Below are 14,787 nucleotides of genomic sequence, written 5' to 3'. Positions count from 1 at the left end.
TGATTTTATACAATTTTATTAAAATAACACTTAAATCCTGGAAGGGTACAGCATAACCCGAATCCTTCGCCCCATAGCTTTAGCAGGTAAGTTGCTTCGGAATTTAGCTCTTACTACACCACTGTTTCCATGCGGTCGTGTTACCTTACCCCAAATAGCTCTTAACTTAGAATATTTATCTTTCTTGCCTGGAACTCTTTTCTTACTGAAAAAAAAAACAAACATAATTAATAAAAAGCTAATTAAACTACTACTTCAGAGCAAGTACTTAAGTAACAAGGAATATAACTTATGTATCAGAACATTTTTATACACATTCAAGTGCCCAGTAGTATAACAGAAAAGTATTTTGATTTTGTATACACAAATGTAAAATTATAACTTAAAACCATCACCATTATTACTGGCATTAGATTAAAATTTCGTCAAGACACATGACGCCGCAAAATACTCAAATCAAGTGTAAATAAAAGTGAATAAGAGGACTAATGGAGCAGAACAGGACTATATAACACATTAAAGACAGAAGCTAATAAATAATTTGATGCAACTAAGATGCAATAATGTATCTGCAACCAGGATATTGTATATTAAGAAATAATAAACAATGTTTTATTTGCAGATGTTTCTATGTCCCCCAAATGATAGAACCACAGCTAAACAATATTTTTTAGGTGGCAGCGTTGAAAGGGAAAATACAAGACCAAAATGTAAAAGTTAGTTTACATTCAGCAAGATTAACACTTAGCTTCCTATATTCATAAATTAGCTTCTTCATAAAACAAAGCAGGAAAGTTATTGAACTCAGACCATCTAGTAGCAATTCAGTACTAAGTACAATTATACTAAAAAAAAAAAAAAAAATGCTTAGCTTTGTACACATTTGAAGGTGCTATAGAATTACATGATAGTTACAAAATATCTCCTAATCCAGTACCATCAGAGTAACGAAGTCTCATCAGGCATCAGGAGACCGTCGTGATGTCATCATTAAGTAAAAGAGTGGCTAAATAGACAATATTTTTCATCATACAATTCAGCAACGAACATTCTCAACACAAGCATTCAGTTCGCCCTAGTTCGTAGTATTCATCATATGTACTAGTAAACATCAATAAGATATGAAATAATAAAAGGAAAAATAGCTATTGTAAAAAGAAAAAAAAAAGCTTTAATTCATAAACTCAATGTGAGATTTACAAAAAGTAGAAACAGCATATAACACACTTCTCCGTGGAGCTCAATCACTTTTCTTTAGCACCAAACTCTAAAAGCAAAGCCCACATCACTAGCTTTCTTAAAAAAAGCGAGGTGCATCATTTTAATTCATTTACCACTGCTTTGGTCTGATCAAAAGTACCGGACAAATGCTGGCACATTTTCTTAATCATCTACCAACAAATTAACTGAAGAACAGAAACGGACAATAATTAATCTCAAAAGGTCATCTGTACAAGTGTAATATGAAATGTAATCAGACAAAGGATATAATCATAAGCATCATTGGATTGGCTCTATTTGATCATCATAAAAAAATCTAAGGCTTTTAATTGAAGATGTACAAATTTTACACCCCCACTCAAAAACATGTCCAGAACTGAAACATTTAAATTACATTCCCGTTTTCATCCCAAACAGGATGTCTAAAGTTATGCAACACAGACTGTTAAACTTCTCTATTATTTCACAGCAAATATATCATTGAAAACTACAAGCCACGTCTTATCAGGCATTACTGTCATTTATAAATAGAAAACCCTTTTCTCAATTTTTTTAATCAGGTTATTGCTTTAAGGTCAAACAACAATTTTTTTTAAAAACTTAATTTAGAAACTAGATATTGTATTAGTTGCACACACGAATCATTGATGTCAGAAACAAGGGGGCCGAAATTTTGCACTTTTATTAAGTAAATTGAGAAGAAAAACAGTATAAGTGAAATGAAAAAAGCTGCACATTAGGTCAGATAGGAGCGAAAGACAAAATAAAATTCATCAATTTGTCAGAATTTTAAGATTTATCATCACAACAGTGCACTGTGTACAATCACTGAATTTATTTCTTTAAAATTTATCAAAATTTCAGAAACTGGTTAGGAATCATTATCAATCATTAGAGGTGCCAGTAATGTCATCACATTGCTACATTTAAATACTTACACACACACACACACACATATATATATATAAAAAAAAATATTGAAATTTGACTACATCACTATAACTCACACATTACTTTATAATAATCCCCGTGGCAGAATTTTTTCGGGAGCTCTATGACAAATATCTTACCACAAGATACTTCCAATAATAACAAAGATGTATGTTACTAATTCAAGGTAACGAACACATAAAAAATAATTTGAATATGTAATATTTTTTTTAAAATTATAATATAACGGACAATTTTCCAGCATTTTGTAGGGTAGAAAAACTCACCATTTCCTTACCAAATTTTGTAAAACATCAACATAAAAAAAGTAATGCTGACAGATGAATGCTGAAGTCACACGCTTCAAAAAGGGGCTACTTAAACGAGTGTTTCACTTCAAGATTTGATTGTCGCAATAAACAATATCGGCCTTTAAAAACTACAAGGATATCAAAGGTATTAATCAAATCTTTCATATAGTTCGAAATATATCGGGATAATTAAAAACACACGTGAAAATCAATAACTGCCGAAAATACAAACGAAGCACCAGTACCACTGATACTATCGGCATAAATCGAACACAACAAAATGTGATAATTTAAATGCGCAATTCAAATTTTACGTGTAAAATTCCGCAGAAAAAGAAAATGGCTTCTTCCCAAAAGAAACATTTTTCTGTCAGAACTCTGTAATGTTCTGCGACAATATCGCCAAGAGTCTGCCACAGGGATAATTAAAGTTCATCATCACATATATGCATACAGCAGGCTTTTAAGATCTATCCTGGTGACAAGAAATGACACACTAAGAAATAATAATAAATAATAATTTAACTTTAATAAAAATCTGAACCATGCCAAGACCAACATTGGTGACAGATACTAAATCATGAACAATACTTGCATATATACAATAATTATGATTCATAGTAAACATCTTACAAAAATGTAGCCAAAATTACATACTGGTTTATTAACGGTACTCTTAATACTTTAAGACTAACATCATAGCTACTTAGATTCACATTATAGTTAATATCCACCGTAACCAATTATCAGATCTCAGCTTGTAATTTCTTTTTATTGACTGAGCAAACAAGGCTTTAGAGAAAATTCGGACAGCAATGTAAAATTTTTTGATTAGCTTATAGGTAATATTAGGCTCTAAGAATTTTCTGCACTTGTGCTTACATGTACACAGAAATTTTCAATAAATCCTAAGTCTATATTCCCCAATTAGTGAATTTACAAAAATATAAGTGATTAACTATCACTATTTAGTAGCCTTATTAGAATAAATTTCCTAGTTACATGCGATTGATTATATTAGTCTTAGAAAGTCTACTCTCTAGGCAGCTCAGCATCAATTTAAAGTAGTTTTGAATTCCGGTTTTTTCTCTCCATACAAAACTGAAATATGAACTTTGAGTAGAGAGGGCTTAAAAACTGCTTTGTTGTCATTGCAGGCTTCAGGGTAAGGAGTTAAAAATGGGAGTATATAAAAGTTGTTTCTTAAAATGAATGATTATTAAGTTATTTTAATTAAGATGCCTTTTTTTTATTAAGCTAATCGGTATTTCTTATAATTTTTAAAATTATCGAGTTAGATACATTGCAATTTTACTAATTTTATTTAGAGTTTTTGACATTAATCGTTAATATTTAATGCCAGAAGTATTCAAGAACATAATTGATTGATCACTAATTTCATACGTACATTAATTTAGAAATACTTTTAATAGATGGCTAGTCCTGAAAACATCTGTATGCAAACCTACTATCAAACTCTGTCCACCAGAAACAGGGTTAGCGAAATTTGCAATTTCTTTTACACAAACCTCATCACTTATTTCTAATAAATATATAAGTTCTAGGAATGTGTATAAATAAGAATGCTATAATCTTCAACACCAGATTATTCACAACAGTTAAAAATATATAGGTTGCAATCAATCATTTTTATTCGAGAACATACCAAGGTCATTGCTGTAAGACTGTCGCATCTTACACTTCTGAGTTGATAAAAAAGCTGTAACACTCAGTTCTTCCTATAAATTTTGAGATTAAGTTTTATAAAACTAAACTACACTCTATACAAAAACTGAAAATTGGGTGAAAAGATAAAATACCCTGACATACAATTTGTGGTCAAATTCTGACGATTTTTATTTCAAATTCTGACGAATATGAGCTACAAGCCTTTATTAGAGAGAAAAAAAAATGTCTAAATTCTAACTTGCATTCAGAATTACGTCCCATATTGCATAATCATGGATATCAGAAAATAAAGATCATCATTGCAAGCTACCAAATACCTAGTTTAAGCAGTAATTTATGCAGAATCGTAGACCAAACTGTACAAACAGTTTAGCAAAAGTACACCAGAGTTCAAGAAAAAAAGTATTTAAACTGGTTCTTACTTTCATAAATAATGAACACAAAACTAGAGCTTAAATATATATATAAATTAAAAAAATTAAGATTGAATCTTTGCTACTATCACTAGACAGTTTTAACTCAATCCAATACAGATTTGCATACAGCCAGATACAATCAGCAATTCAGTGAAATTTTAGAGAAAAGAGGCCCAATTGACTACATGATCAATGGTAACTACTTAAAATATCCTTTTTTTCTTAGAATTTATAAGTCAGTGGCAAACCTTTAACATTTCAACATTGAAGGGATAAAACTGACCAATTAAAAATGTAAGACTTTTGAATAACCTAATACTACAGGATAGGAAAAAAAATATATATACAGGATAGGATATTCTTTCACTTTTGAATGGTGACAATTAGAATGAATACCATATTAAAATTTCAATCTGAAAAGGTCACCAAAAAGTGTGTATATATATATATATAAAATTGAATTCAAAGACTATTTAAGGAAAATTATTTTTTGTCAGCATCAAATCAAAATTTTCACAATGCTTGATTTTAAAATGGGGAAGAAAAAAAAAAAACATAATAAGTACAGTTATGATGTTCCTCAATCACAGTTGAGGAAACGCTTCAAGTTCCCCCCCCCCCAGTAGATTTAATTTTTTGCTCCAGCCTTGATCAACTTGAACCCTTGCTAGATGAAATCATGATTGAATCCTTTCCCTACTTTAGAATTTCATACACCATGACATGAACAGATATTGAACTCCATTCAGAGATGTTTTACAGGTTAAATTTTTCGAGCAAATCAGAGAAACTCCTCTTTTCTTGAAAACTGTACTACCCTTCTTTGCTTTTAAAACAAGTTTGCTTACTTTTGTTCTTTTTGGAAGGTCAGCTTTAAGATTACTGCATCCCACTTAATAGCAAAATTTTAATGCCCGACTTCGAAAGGCTGCACTTTCAAACTAAAAATATTCCCTTTAAATAAATAATTTTGGTGATAGCTTTAAAGAAAATAGAAAACTTACGTTTTTGCTCTGTATACAAATACACATTTCTTTCCCAAATAAAATTCGGTTTCTCTCCTTGCTACAACACCATCAATTTTTAATAGGGAGGTATTCTCATGCTGATTACGAAGACCTCTTTTGTAGCCAACAAATACTCCTTTACAGTACAACCTATAAAACAAATAACACATAGTACACTGATTTTGATACCAAATCAGCATTACAAAAATTAAGTGACAAAGCATTTTATATTTTACCTAATCAATAATGATAAATTATAACTAAGGATGTGAAAAAGTTAATTAAAATTCCCCAAATAAAAAAGTAGTTACCCACTGGAACTAGGGAGATGAAATAAAACATCGGTTAATCAATAAAAATATCAACACTTGAATAAGCAATGACACAAGGTAGTCGAAAAGAGGACAATCAAAACCCTCACACATATCCTGTGGGTGCACTTAAGTACCACAATTGACTAAATTATACAAGATGAACTCCGACTTGACAATGGAATATCTTAATAAGAGTTAAACATAATCAATAACTAAAACTTTCTTATTACTAGGAGAAAAATGGAATACAATACCAAAGTTCTTATGAACAACAGGGTGGCCACTCAAATCAGGTTTTAAAAATTCCAGGTTAAGTGTTCCCCCCCCCTCATAAAGTGTAAAAAAAAAAAGTGCTAGTATAATAATGTATTTCATTTAAAGTGCTTTAGGGTACTACTTGATTTCAAGAACGCCAATTAATTACAATTAGTTCATGGCTTCCATGCATTCAATAATATAATAAAAGGCTTTCTGCCTCCCCAATAGAGCGTTAAACGTGTAAACTGTAGCGTTAAACGTGCAAAAGGAAAAATGATATGAATTCAATAGCCAATCTGATAATGATTACATTATCATCTATTCAAATAAACATAAATAAATGTTAATTTTGTTCTTAAATAAAATCTTGATTAAAATAATTTTGTTTAATAATTTCGATAACTTTGATTAATTATGCATAAGCACGATTTAATGTATCTTTAATGGTCAAAGGACCTTTATGGACTTTCTCATCAGTTCTTTGTTTTTTCCATGGTCTTTAATTAACATGACTGATCTGTAAACTGCGTTTTGCAGACTTTTGATCATCAGTGTTGATAGGACAAGAAAGTTCATTTCTCACAAAATTTTTAGAGCCCTTAGATTAAGAATCGCGATGTTGGATTTTAAAATCGCGTGACTAAGAATCGATGCCTGATTTTAAAATCGCGTGAATAAGGCAATATCGGATTTTAAAATCGCGATGCTGGATTTTAAGATTGCGTGAATAAGAATCACGATGTTCAATTTAAATTGCGTGAATGGGAATTGCGAGTAATGATTTTTAAATCGTGTAAAAACGAATCTAATCAAGGAACTTTTAAATCAGTTAAATACGAAACTCGATGATTTACATATCCTAATATCCCAGTTCCTAATATTTAAAATTCTCTAAATCAGCCAATTTCAAATATCAGCGGCCGAAACTGCTTAGGACTTTTTTTCCAATCTATAGCGGAAGTCGCGGTTGTCAAGGCAACGGCGTACATGCCGAAATTCTACCCATTTTTTCAGGAGGCCACTGCAGGGAGGGTCCCAAAAAGTTTTTGGAACATGGTCGGAAATTTTAAAAAGTCTTTCATCCCTGAAAAGATAAGAGAGTAGTGGAGTAGGAGACGGCATTGTTTTACCAAGGTCGACTACTTTTACCCCAGCCAGCAGATTGACATGTAAAGAAAGGTTTATTGGGGGCTTCAATACTTTCGCTCCGCGGAAGAAGAAATTTTTTTCAACAAAATATCATTTACTGCATAAAAATCTTTGTCCGCGCGACAAAGCCTTTTCCATACCTTGCGCAATTTATGAAAAAATAGCGCAAGGTATGGAAAAATCTCAAAAAAAAAAAAAAAAAAAAAGCGGAAATCAGCGGATCCGCGGAAGAATCACATCCCTGAAGATGACAAGCCACACTGCTGGGATTTAGTTTTTTCTATCAAGTATGCAAATTTTTATTATTATTTTTACAATTTTACATTTGGGACATCATTTTTTAATTCTGAATACTTTTAAAGATAATAGTATTAATCCCAAACAAAACAATATCTTATAAAGTATGTTAAAAGTATATTTTAGGGATAAATAAAATCAGACCTGCTGAAGTAATTATTATCTAAGCGTTTTTAGAAAGGCGGCCTACCCTGCCTGACCTCTTATAAATGCGCCTTTCTTTCTCTTTCTGTAAAAAAAAAACACTGCCTTTTTAATTATATTGTTTCCAGGAAAAGACTCTTTAATCACCTGTTTCAATGAAAAGTCCACTTCTGATCTTAGCTTCTGATAATTATTAAAATTTAATCTTCTTAATTTTAATAAGATTTTTCTTCATGAGATATAAAGTCAAAATTTGCATGATATTCGATCTTAGAGATGTTCACATTTTTAACTTAAAAATGTTAAAAAAAATGTCTTAAAAGATAGATTAAATTCATTTATTACATAATATTAAACACTCTGATTTTAACAGCGGTGAGTGCAAAAAACTCAGTGTCCTTAATTTTTTATGTGGACTCCCCCTGCCCTTTTATATTACAGTACAGAACCCGTTATCCGGAAAACCAAAAAAGCGGAACAAAATTCGATAAAATTCCCCCCCCTCATAAGATTTCTTTTATGAAAGATGTTACCTTACCATCATTTTTGAAATAATCATTAGTGTATTCCTTCATTGTTTTTTCTCCTTTTTAAGATTATTTCCAAATAATTTTTTTTTTGTTGGGTTTAACAATAAACAAAAGGCTTTTTGTAGAGATTCAGAAAACTGGAAAAATCAGTTATCCGGAATAGCGATGGTCCCGATCGTTCCTGATAATCGGTTCCCTACTGTATTAGGCAGAATTATGAAGAAATGTATTTTCAAAGAGAGCGTCTTTTAACACTATTTTAACTTCAAATATTGCATGTATTAATTAATTAGCATATATTTGACGCCACCTACCCAAACCTTTAAGAAGGATCCAGGCTCAGTATTTGTTACCTGGCCAAATGCGATTAAAACGCAAATTTGACAAAAATTTTTTAGTGGCAAAACAGATTATGTGGAAGCATATATTTAAATATATACTCAGAAATTATGTTCTCGTGACTATAACAATTCCACTCTATCCTAAGAAGCTATCAACAATTAATCCCATCATACATCTTTTTCTCTTAAAAATGATAAACATTACATTTCTCTTAAAAATGATAAACATTACATTTGAATTTAACACATTATCATGTGTTAAATTTAACACATTATCATGTGTTAAACTCAACTCTATAATTAACATAATAAGATTTAGATACACGAAAACATGCACAAAAACCACAGAATTAAATGAAAATCAACAAACCTTCCTGGTTTTACATATTCACGTGGCTTAGGTGCAGCTACTTTAGGTGTTGTTGCTGGTGCTGCTGAGGCCTTCTTTTCCTTATCTTTTGACTTTTCTGTTTTTGACGGCTTATCTGCCATTTTTGGTTTCTACAAACATAAAAGATGTTTAGCACTGATATAAGCGAGGCAACAGCTACAAAAGTTAAAAAGCTTGAACATCTAAAAAAAACTTTAAGTGCACACTAAGAAAGTTTAAGCCCACTAATTGATGCAGGGCATAAGTGAAAGAATAGACTTAAGTAATTTGGACACAATTCTAACAACATTTTAAAGTTTGATTTACAAAAAAAGAATTTAACATTCAGAGATACCAATTGCTCCAGACACACCAATAAATGATGGTAAATAACAGCAGACTAAAACTGGCAAATATTTGAGTAATTCTGTTTGCTCTTCAAAAGGTTTACCACTACATAACTACAATAGAGTAGTGAATAATATAACCCTACGATTTATTTAGAAATAGTGGTGGATAAAAATCTACTAATATGTAATTATTAAACCAAGATTCATAATTCCTAAACTGCCACTCGAAAATATTTATTCGCTGACCGGAGCAAGTTACTATAACAAGGCTCTACTTCAGCAATTCGTACTGAACACAATTAAAAGCAAAGTTAGTCAGATAAGAACTTAATCATGATACTTTCTCTGGCAATGGACGATGCACCAACGTACTAACTCTAATATTTAGGCTTGAGTGAAAAAAGTGTATTGGATAAAGATATTGTGAGAATATTATCTCTTTTACGTACAAATTTTATTTATAACACTAACCTCAACAACAATAACATTTAAGAAAATAAAACAGCATAAGAATTAAAACATTTAAAAATATCATCAATGGTAAAAAATGAGAAATTATTGTCATGCATGTACCGCCATTCCAAATGAAAAGGCAAGACGCAAAAATCAATAAGAATCTTGAAAAGAAGAATATTAGTATATATTCAAAGCAGAAATTTTTGTTACGAAAATTCACTGTTTTAACTAATGAATTGAATAATTACATTAAAATTTAAAATTTACCTGAAAAACGTGTAACAATCGTTGACGATCACCAGGAATTGAAGAGTATTGTTGAGTTGTAAGGAGAACTATTGCCAACTTTACTAATAGTTTATTTAAGACATTGCTCGCCTCAAAAACAAACATAGATGGCGCGAGTAACAGTATTAACAACAAAAATAAACAATGGGGAACTTTTTTAAAGCTTGAGCTGTCTTCTCTTTTTATTCTTCAGATTATAGTATTTACAAATTTTTTTTTCACTAATAACCCTTTTAATTTAATTTAACATAAATGTCAATTCACTACTTTTAAGCAACAAAATTTATACGTAATCGGTCGAATACTTTTTGTGATTTCAAAATAATAAATATAATAGTTTTTTCACATAGCCATTAAACTTATTAATCAGAATACTTTCTGCATTAAAAGATAAATAAGTTCTAATCAAGAATACTTTTTTAATTACAAGTAATCATATTTTTGTACAAAATTTAAATGCATATTTTGCATTGTATTTAATTTAAATATTTACTATTGTATAAATTTAAACATATATTTAATTTTTTCATCATTTATTATTGAGATGAATACTGTAGTTTTTAAAAAGAATGCTTTTCTTATAGCATCCAACTCAAGTAACGTAAAGTACTAGTGAATAATGGTGGAAAATTTTCCAAAATAATATTCTCCTAACTTTTTTTTTACGATATTACATCACGTCAAAGGTCACATTTTTTCTAATAATTTGCGAATGTCATAAAGATAAGATTAAAATTCGATGGATATTTTTCAGTAAAATTTGATTAATTTAGATAATGTTCCAACATAATACCCTCCAAATTCTCTTTTGCAATATTATTGAGATGTCCCGACCGGACGCTCAGCTGTATTACTTGACTATTATCATTTAATCACTTGCCTTAGTATTGTGGTTGTTAATGTAAATCTTTTGTTTATTATTTACACTAATTTGCTTTGAAATAAACCGTATTCCTATTGGTTGCCACTAATAATTGATTGATCATGATCATTGATAAACTTAGAGTAGGCAGGTAAATGGCGCGACATCAGCTTAGAAATTTTATCCGTTGTTTTTCGATATTCTGCAATGTTAAATGTATCTTCTAATAATATTCTATCAATCTCTAACATTTAATCAATATTTTAAAGATATTTAGATGACGTATGTCAAATATTTTACAGACTTGTCTAATATTGTACAGGTAATATCTGCTTTATATACTTATTATTCAGATCCGAAAGTTGCCACCGAAAATTAGGATGTCTGATGACAAGAGCATTACAATGATTACAACAAAATTGCTTCCATGCTGCCGGGGACTAGGCAAAGCTTACCACCATAGCTGGCTTTTCCACACAATTAATGAACCTCCACCTTGCTTAGATGAAACCATCGTTTTCACGCTATTTCAATAATGCTCAAAACCCCCTGGACTCTTCAAGTTCTTTTTTTCACTTTCCTATGCTTTTAGATAGCTTTTAACTTGGGAAACTTCTACATCGCGAAATGCTTGTATGATATGAAAAACGATATAAGTAGATGAGAAAAAAGAAGAATTCTTATTCATTGAGCAGCAAGGTGGAGGAAATGGTTTGAGAAGGCTATATGTGTAAACTTAAAATTAGTCCTGAAAATTTAAATTTTCAGTTAGTAGCCAGTGGAAGGTAGACTCTAATAAAATAGTAGGCACATTTCCATCAAAACTAATGATTCGGCGTCTGATACCAAGACATTATTTTTTTTAAAGGCTATTTTTCGCATTTTTTTGCTTGTATTAAATTATATTTTTACGAAAAAAAATCATATTAAAAATAATCTACGGCTATAAAAAATTAATTCAATAATAAAAATGAAATAAATATGTGATTAAATTTAGCTAAACATGCTGACTTAAAGGAATATTTTTTCAAATATTTCTGAAAGACAAAATACATTTAATATAAAAATTACAACCTTGAAATATGTGAATTAAATTGTTTCCTTCCACATGAATCTTTCCATCACAAATTGATGGATTCTAAAAAGACAAATTTTTGAATGGAGACATTGGACATTTTAATGAAAGTTCTGCTTTACAGAGTTTTTCTGCATTGATGTGCTTTTATCATTAAAAAATTTTCGAAAAAAATAATAATAATAACAATAATAAATAACGCATGGTATCGATCGTATTTCAGGTTTCATTTTTCAATTTCGGCTGTATGTTTTAATAAAATGTAAGTATGATAATAACAATAGTTAGCTGTGTATTTATTTTGATTAAAAAATATGAAAAATAAATGTGAAAAAAATAAAAAAAAGTAATTATATAAAGATGTTTCATCAGCTGATCTAAATTTTTTAAATTTTAACCAAAATGTGTGACGTCATATTTCTTGGTACTCCTCCTTTCCCCTTGTCGTAAACTGTCACAATTTTAAAGAACTCCTTTCTTCCCTCCGAGCTTGAGATTATTTATGGATGGCCCTCAAAGACACTGTACACAGTTGTTCAAACCTCTTAAAAAATTCAGGTTAGTATGAATCAATAATTCCTTTGAATTCGAAAAAATTAATGAAAACGAAGCAATAGTTACGAATGAACTCTAAATTTCTCCATTCAGGAACGATATATATTTGTCGTTTGTTGCTAATTTGTAAGTAATAAAGTTACATTCTAAATTTCATAGTTATTCGAATATTCAGTAAACACTGTAAGAGCTGATCATCGTATAAAGTTGAATTCAATCTAAAACGGAAAATTTTAAAAGGCCAGGAAAAAACCTGCAGTATATAGCATTAATCTAGTTTTATTTATGTATTTTTTTTTAACCCGAAATCTGCGAAATGTGTGAAAAAAAATTAAAGATGCCATCAGAATATATGAAAATTTCTCTAAAGAAAGAACGTTTTCTAGATTTTTGTTCCGATCCTTTTTCTTTTTCTTTAAGCAAATATTCATTTATTTGGAAGATTGATGGAGCTGCTGAATTGAATATTGAGATGATTTCCGTAATTCAATAATATGAACAAAATAAAGAAAATGACAGAAACAGCGATATTTAAAATTTCGAAGAAGTTGCCAACATTGACGGTATAAGATGAACACGAAACGATTTTAAAGATATTAAGTGATTTAAGCTTTTTTTAAATTCGCGATCGCAACGAACTATAGGGGGCGTTGTTGTATGAGACGCTTACCTGCGATTTCCATATGAACCGTCATTCAGTTACTCTGGAGACGTCGTTAATGTAGCGTGTAGCATTGCAACGTTCCTTCTTTAATGTGGCTTATTAAATTTAAAAAAGAAAAATGCTTGATCTTCTTTCTTGTACAACCGAAAACAAAATGGTATCTCTTTTTATTAGAGAAGGAATATCCAAAACACATCGGAAAAATATTTGTACATTAACAGAAAAAAATATGTATATTCTTATAAGAGTTAAAACCTAATGCCCGAGAAATAGTATTACTAAATTTAATGATATAACATGAAAGGCCCATTTAAACTTTACATTCTATAGTTTTAAGAATCATATTAGTTCAAAAATTAAAATGAACAAAAAGTATACATAAGCCTCATAATTTTATGAAATTTAATTTTGTAAACAAAGTTTTTTGACAACAATTTTTATCAAAAAATTTCAAGTTTCAATAAAAATCATTATTTAGAAACTAAGAAACGTAAAATAAAGAATGCTGACGAAACAAAAACAAAAAAAAACAAAAAACAATTCTTTTTTGTCGCCATTTTTAGTGCTACGAAAATTCGTCTTTGGGATTTGCCAAAAACAAAACAAGATGCAATTTTATTTTTTCAGGAGGGAAATATTTTACCGAAAAAACGAAAATGTACCAATTCCCACAACATAAAACTTTATCTTGGCAAACGTACGTTTTGGAAATGTTATTTCATTTGGAATCTTATTCATCAGAGTTCATATGGCGATATGATTGTTTTGAATCTATGCTAAACTCTATATCGGCTCATTTTCCACCGAAATCCAATTAACTATTTTGATTTTAAATAAAGTGTTTTATTTTATGAACTGTCGCAAAAATTTTAAGTGTAGATTGGCGGCACTTAAAAACCGCCAAATCTGTAGCGGCGGTGGCGTTAATACGTCGTAAGTACCGAATTTTTATTCCATACTTTTCTGAATCATATTATTTCAAACATTGGAATAAACAAGAAGTATACATAAACACATAATGTTATACCATTTAATTTTTCAAAAGTATTTTGAGAACAATTTTTATCAAAAAATTATAAACTAAAAAACGGAAAATAAAGAATTCTTAGGATAAAAAAAACGATTTTAAGAATTATTAACATTGAAATAAAAACTTTCATATTGTTTCGTTTTTTTATTATTCTTATAGTTCTTAATCAGACGTAAAAAACCATTCTGTAGAGAACCATCATCAAATGAAAAAAAAATATTTACAAGCAAATTTTTTATTGTAAAAATCATTGCACTTACCTGATTTATGATTCCCGGAGAATTCCAAAATGATAAGTTCCTTGTTTGAAAACTTTATTCTCAAATAATAGATACATAGTTTATACCTTCATTACTTTTAGATATCATACTACACAGCAAAATTTTATAATTGATATGAATTTGAATATGTAGCTAAAAACAGAATAGCTGAATTCTAGTTGAACTTATTCTTTCAAAATTAAAAAAAACTTACCAAGAAAACGATTTAAATTAATTAAGAATCAGCACAAATGGCACTATTTCAAGTAA

The 14,787-nt window shown here is 29.7% G+C and overlaps 1 protein-coding gene across 2 annotated transcripts; it reads right to left on the bottom strand.

Annotated features, from left to right (window-relative positions):
* RpL35A (ribosomal protein L35A) lies at positions 1-10,086 on the bottom strand. 2 transcript variants are annotated; one of them, XM_087159674.1, is made up of 4 exons: positions 9,901-10,086; positions 8,978-9,108; positions 5,572-5,724; positions 1-205 (listed from the first exon to the last, which is right to left on the bottom strand). In XM_087159674.1, exons 1-4 carry the CDS (start codon positions 9,904-9,906, stop codon positions 31-33), a joined length of 465 nt encoding a protein of 154 aa, XP_087015800.1. In that variant the 5' UTR covers positions 9,907-10,086; the 3' UTR covers positions 1-30. The 2 variants fall into 2 exon arrangements, with proteins under 2 accessions (XP_087015800.1, XP_015913809.2); XM_016058323.4 differs by having other exon boundaries at positions 10,051-10,086.
* Between the last annotated feature and the right edge of the window lie 4,701 nt (positions 10,087-14,787).

Source organism: Parasteatoda tepidariorum, chromosome 1 (genome assembly GCF_982258835.1).
Source record: "Parasteatoda tepidariorum strain Cologne lab strain chromosome 1, Ptep-v5.0, whole genome shotgun sequence".
NCBI lineage: Eukaryota > Metazoa > Arthropoda > Arachnida > Araneae > Theridiidae > Parasteatoda > Parasteatoda tepidariorum.
The sequence above is the reverse complement of the archived record's forward strand: the minus strand, read 5'-3'. Positions and strand labels throughout refer to the sequence as shown.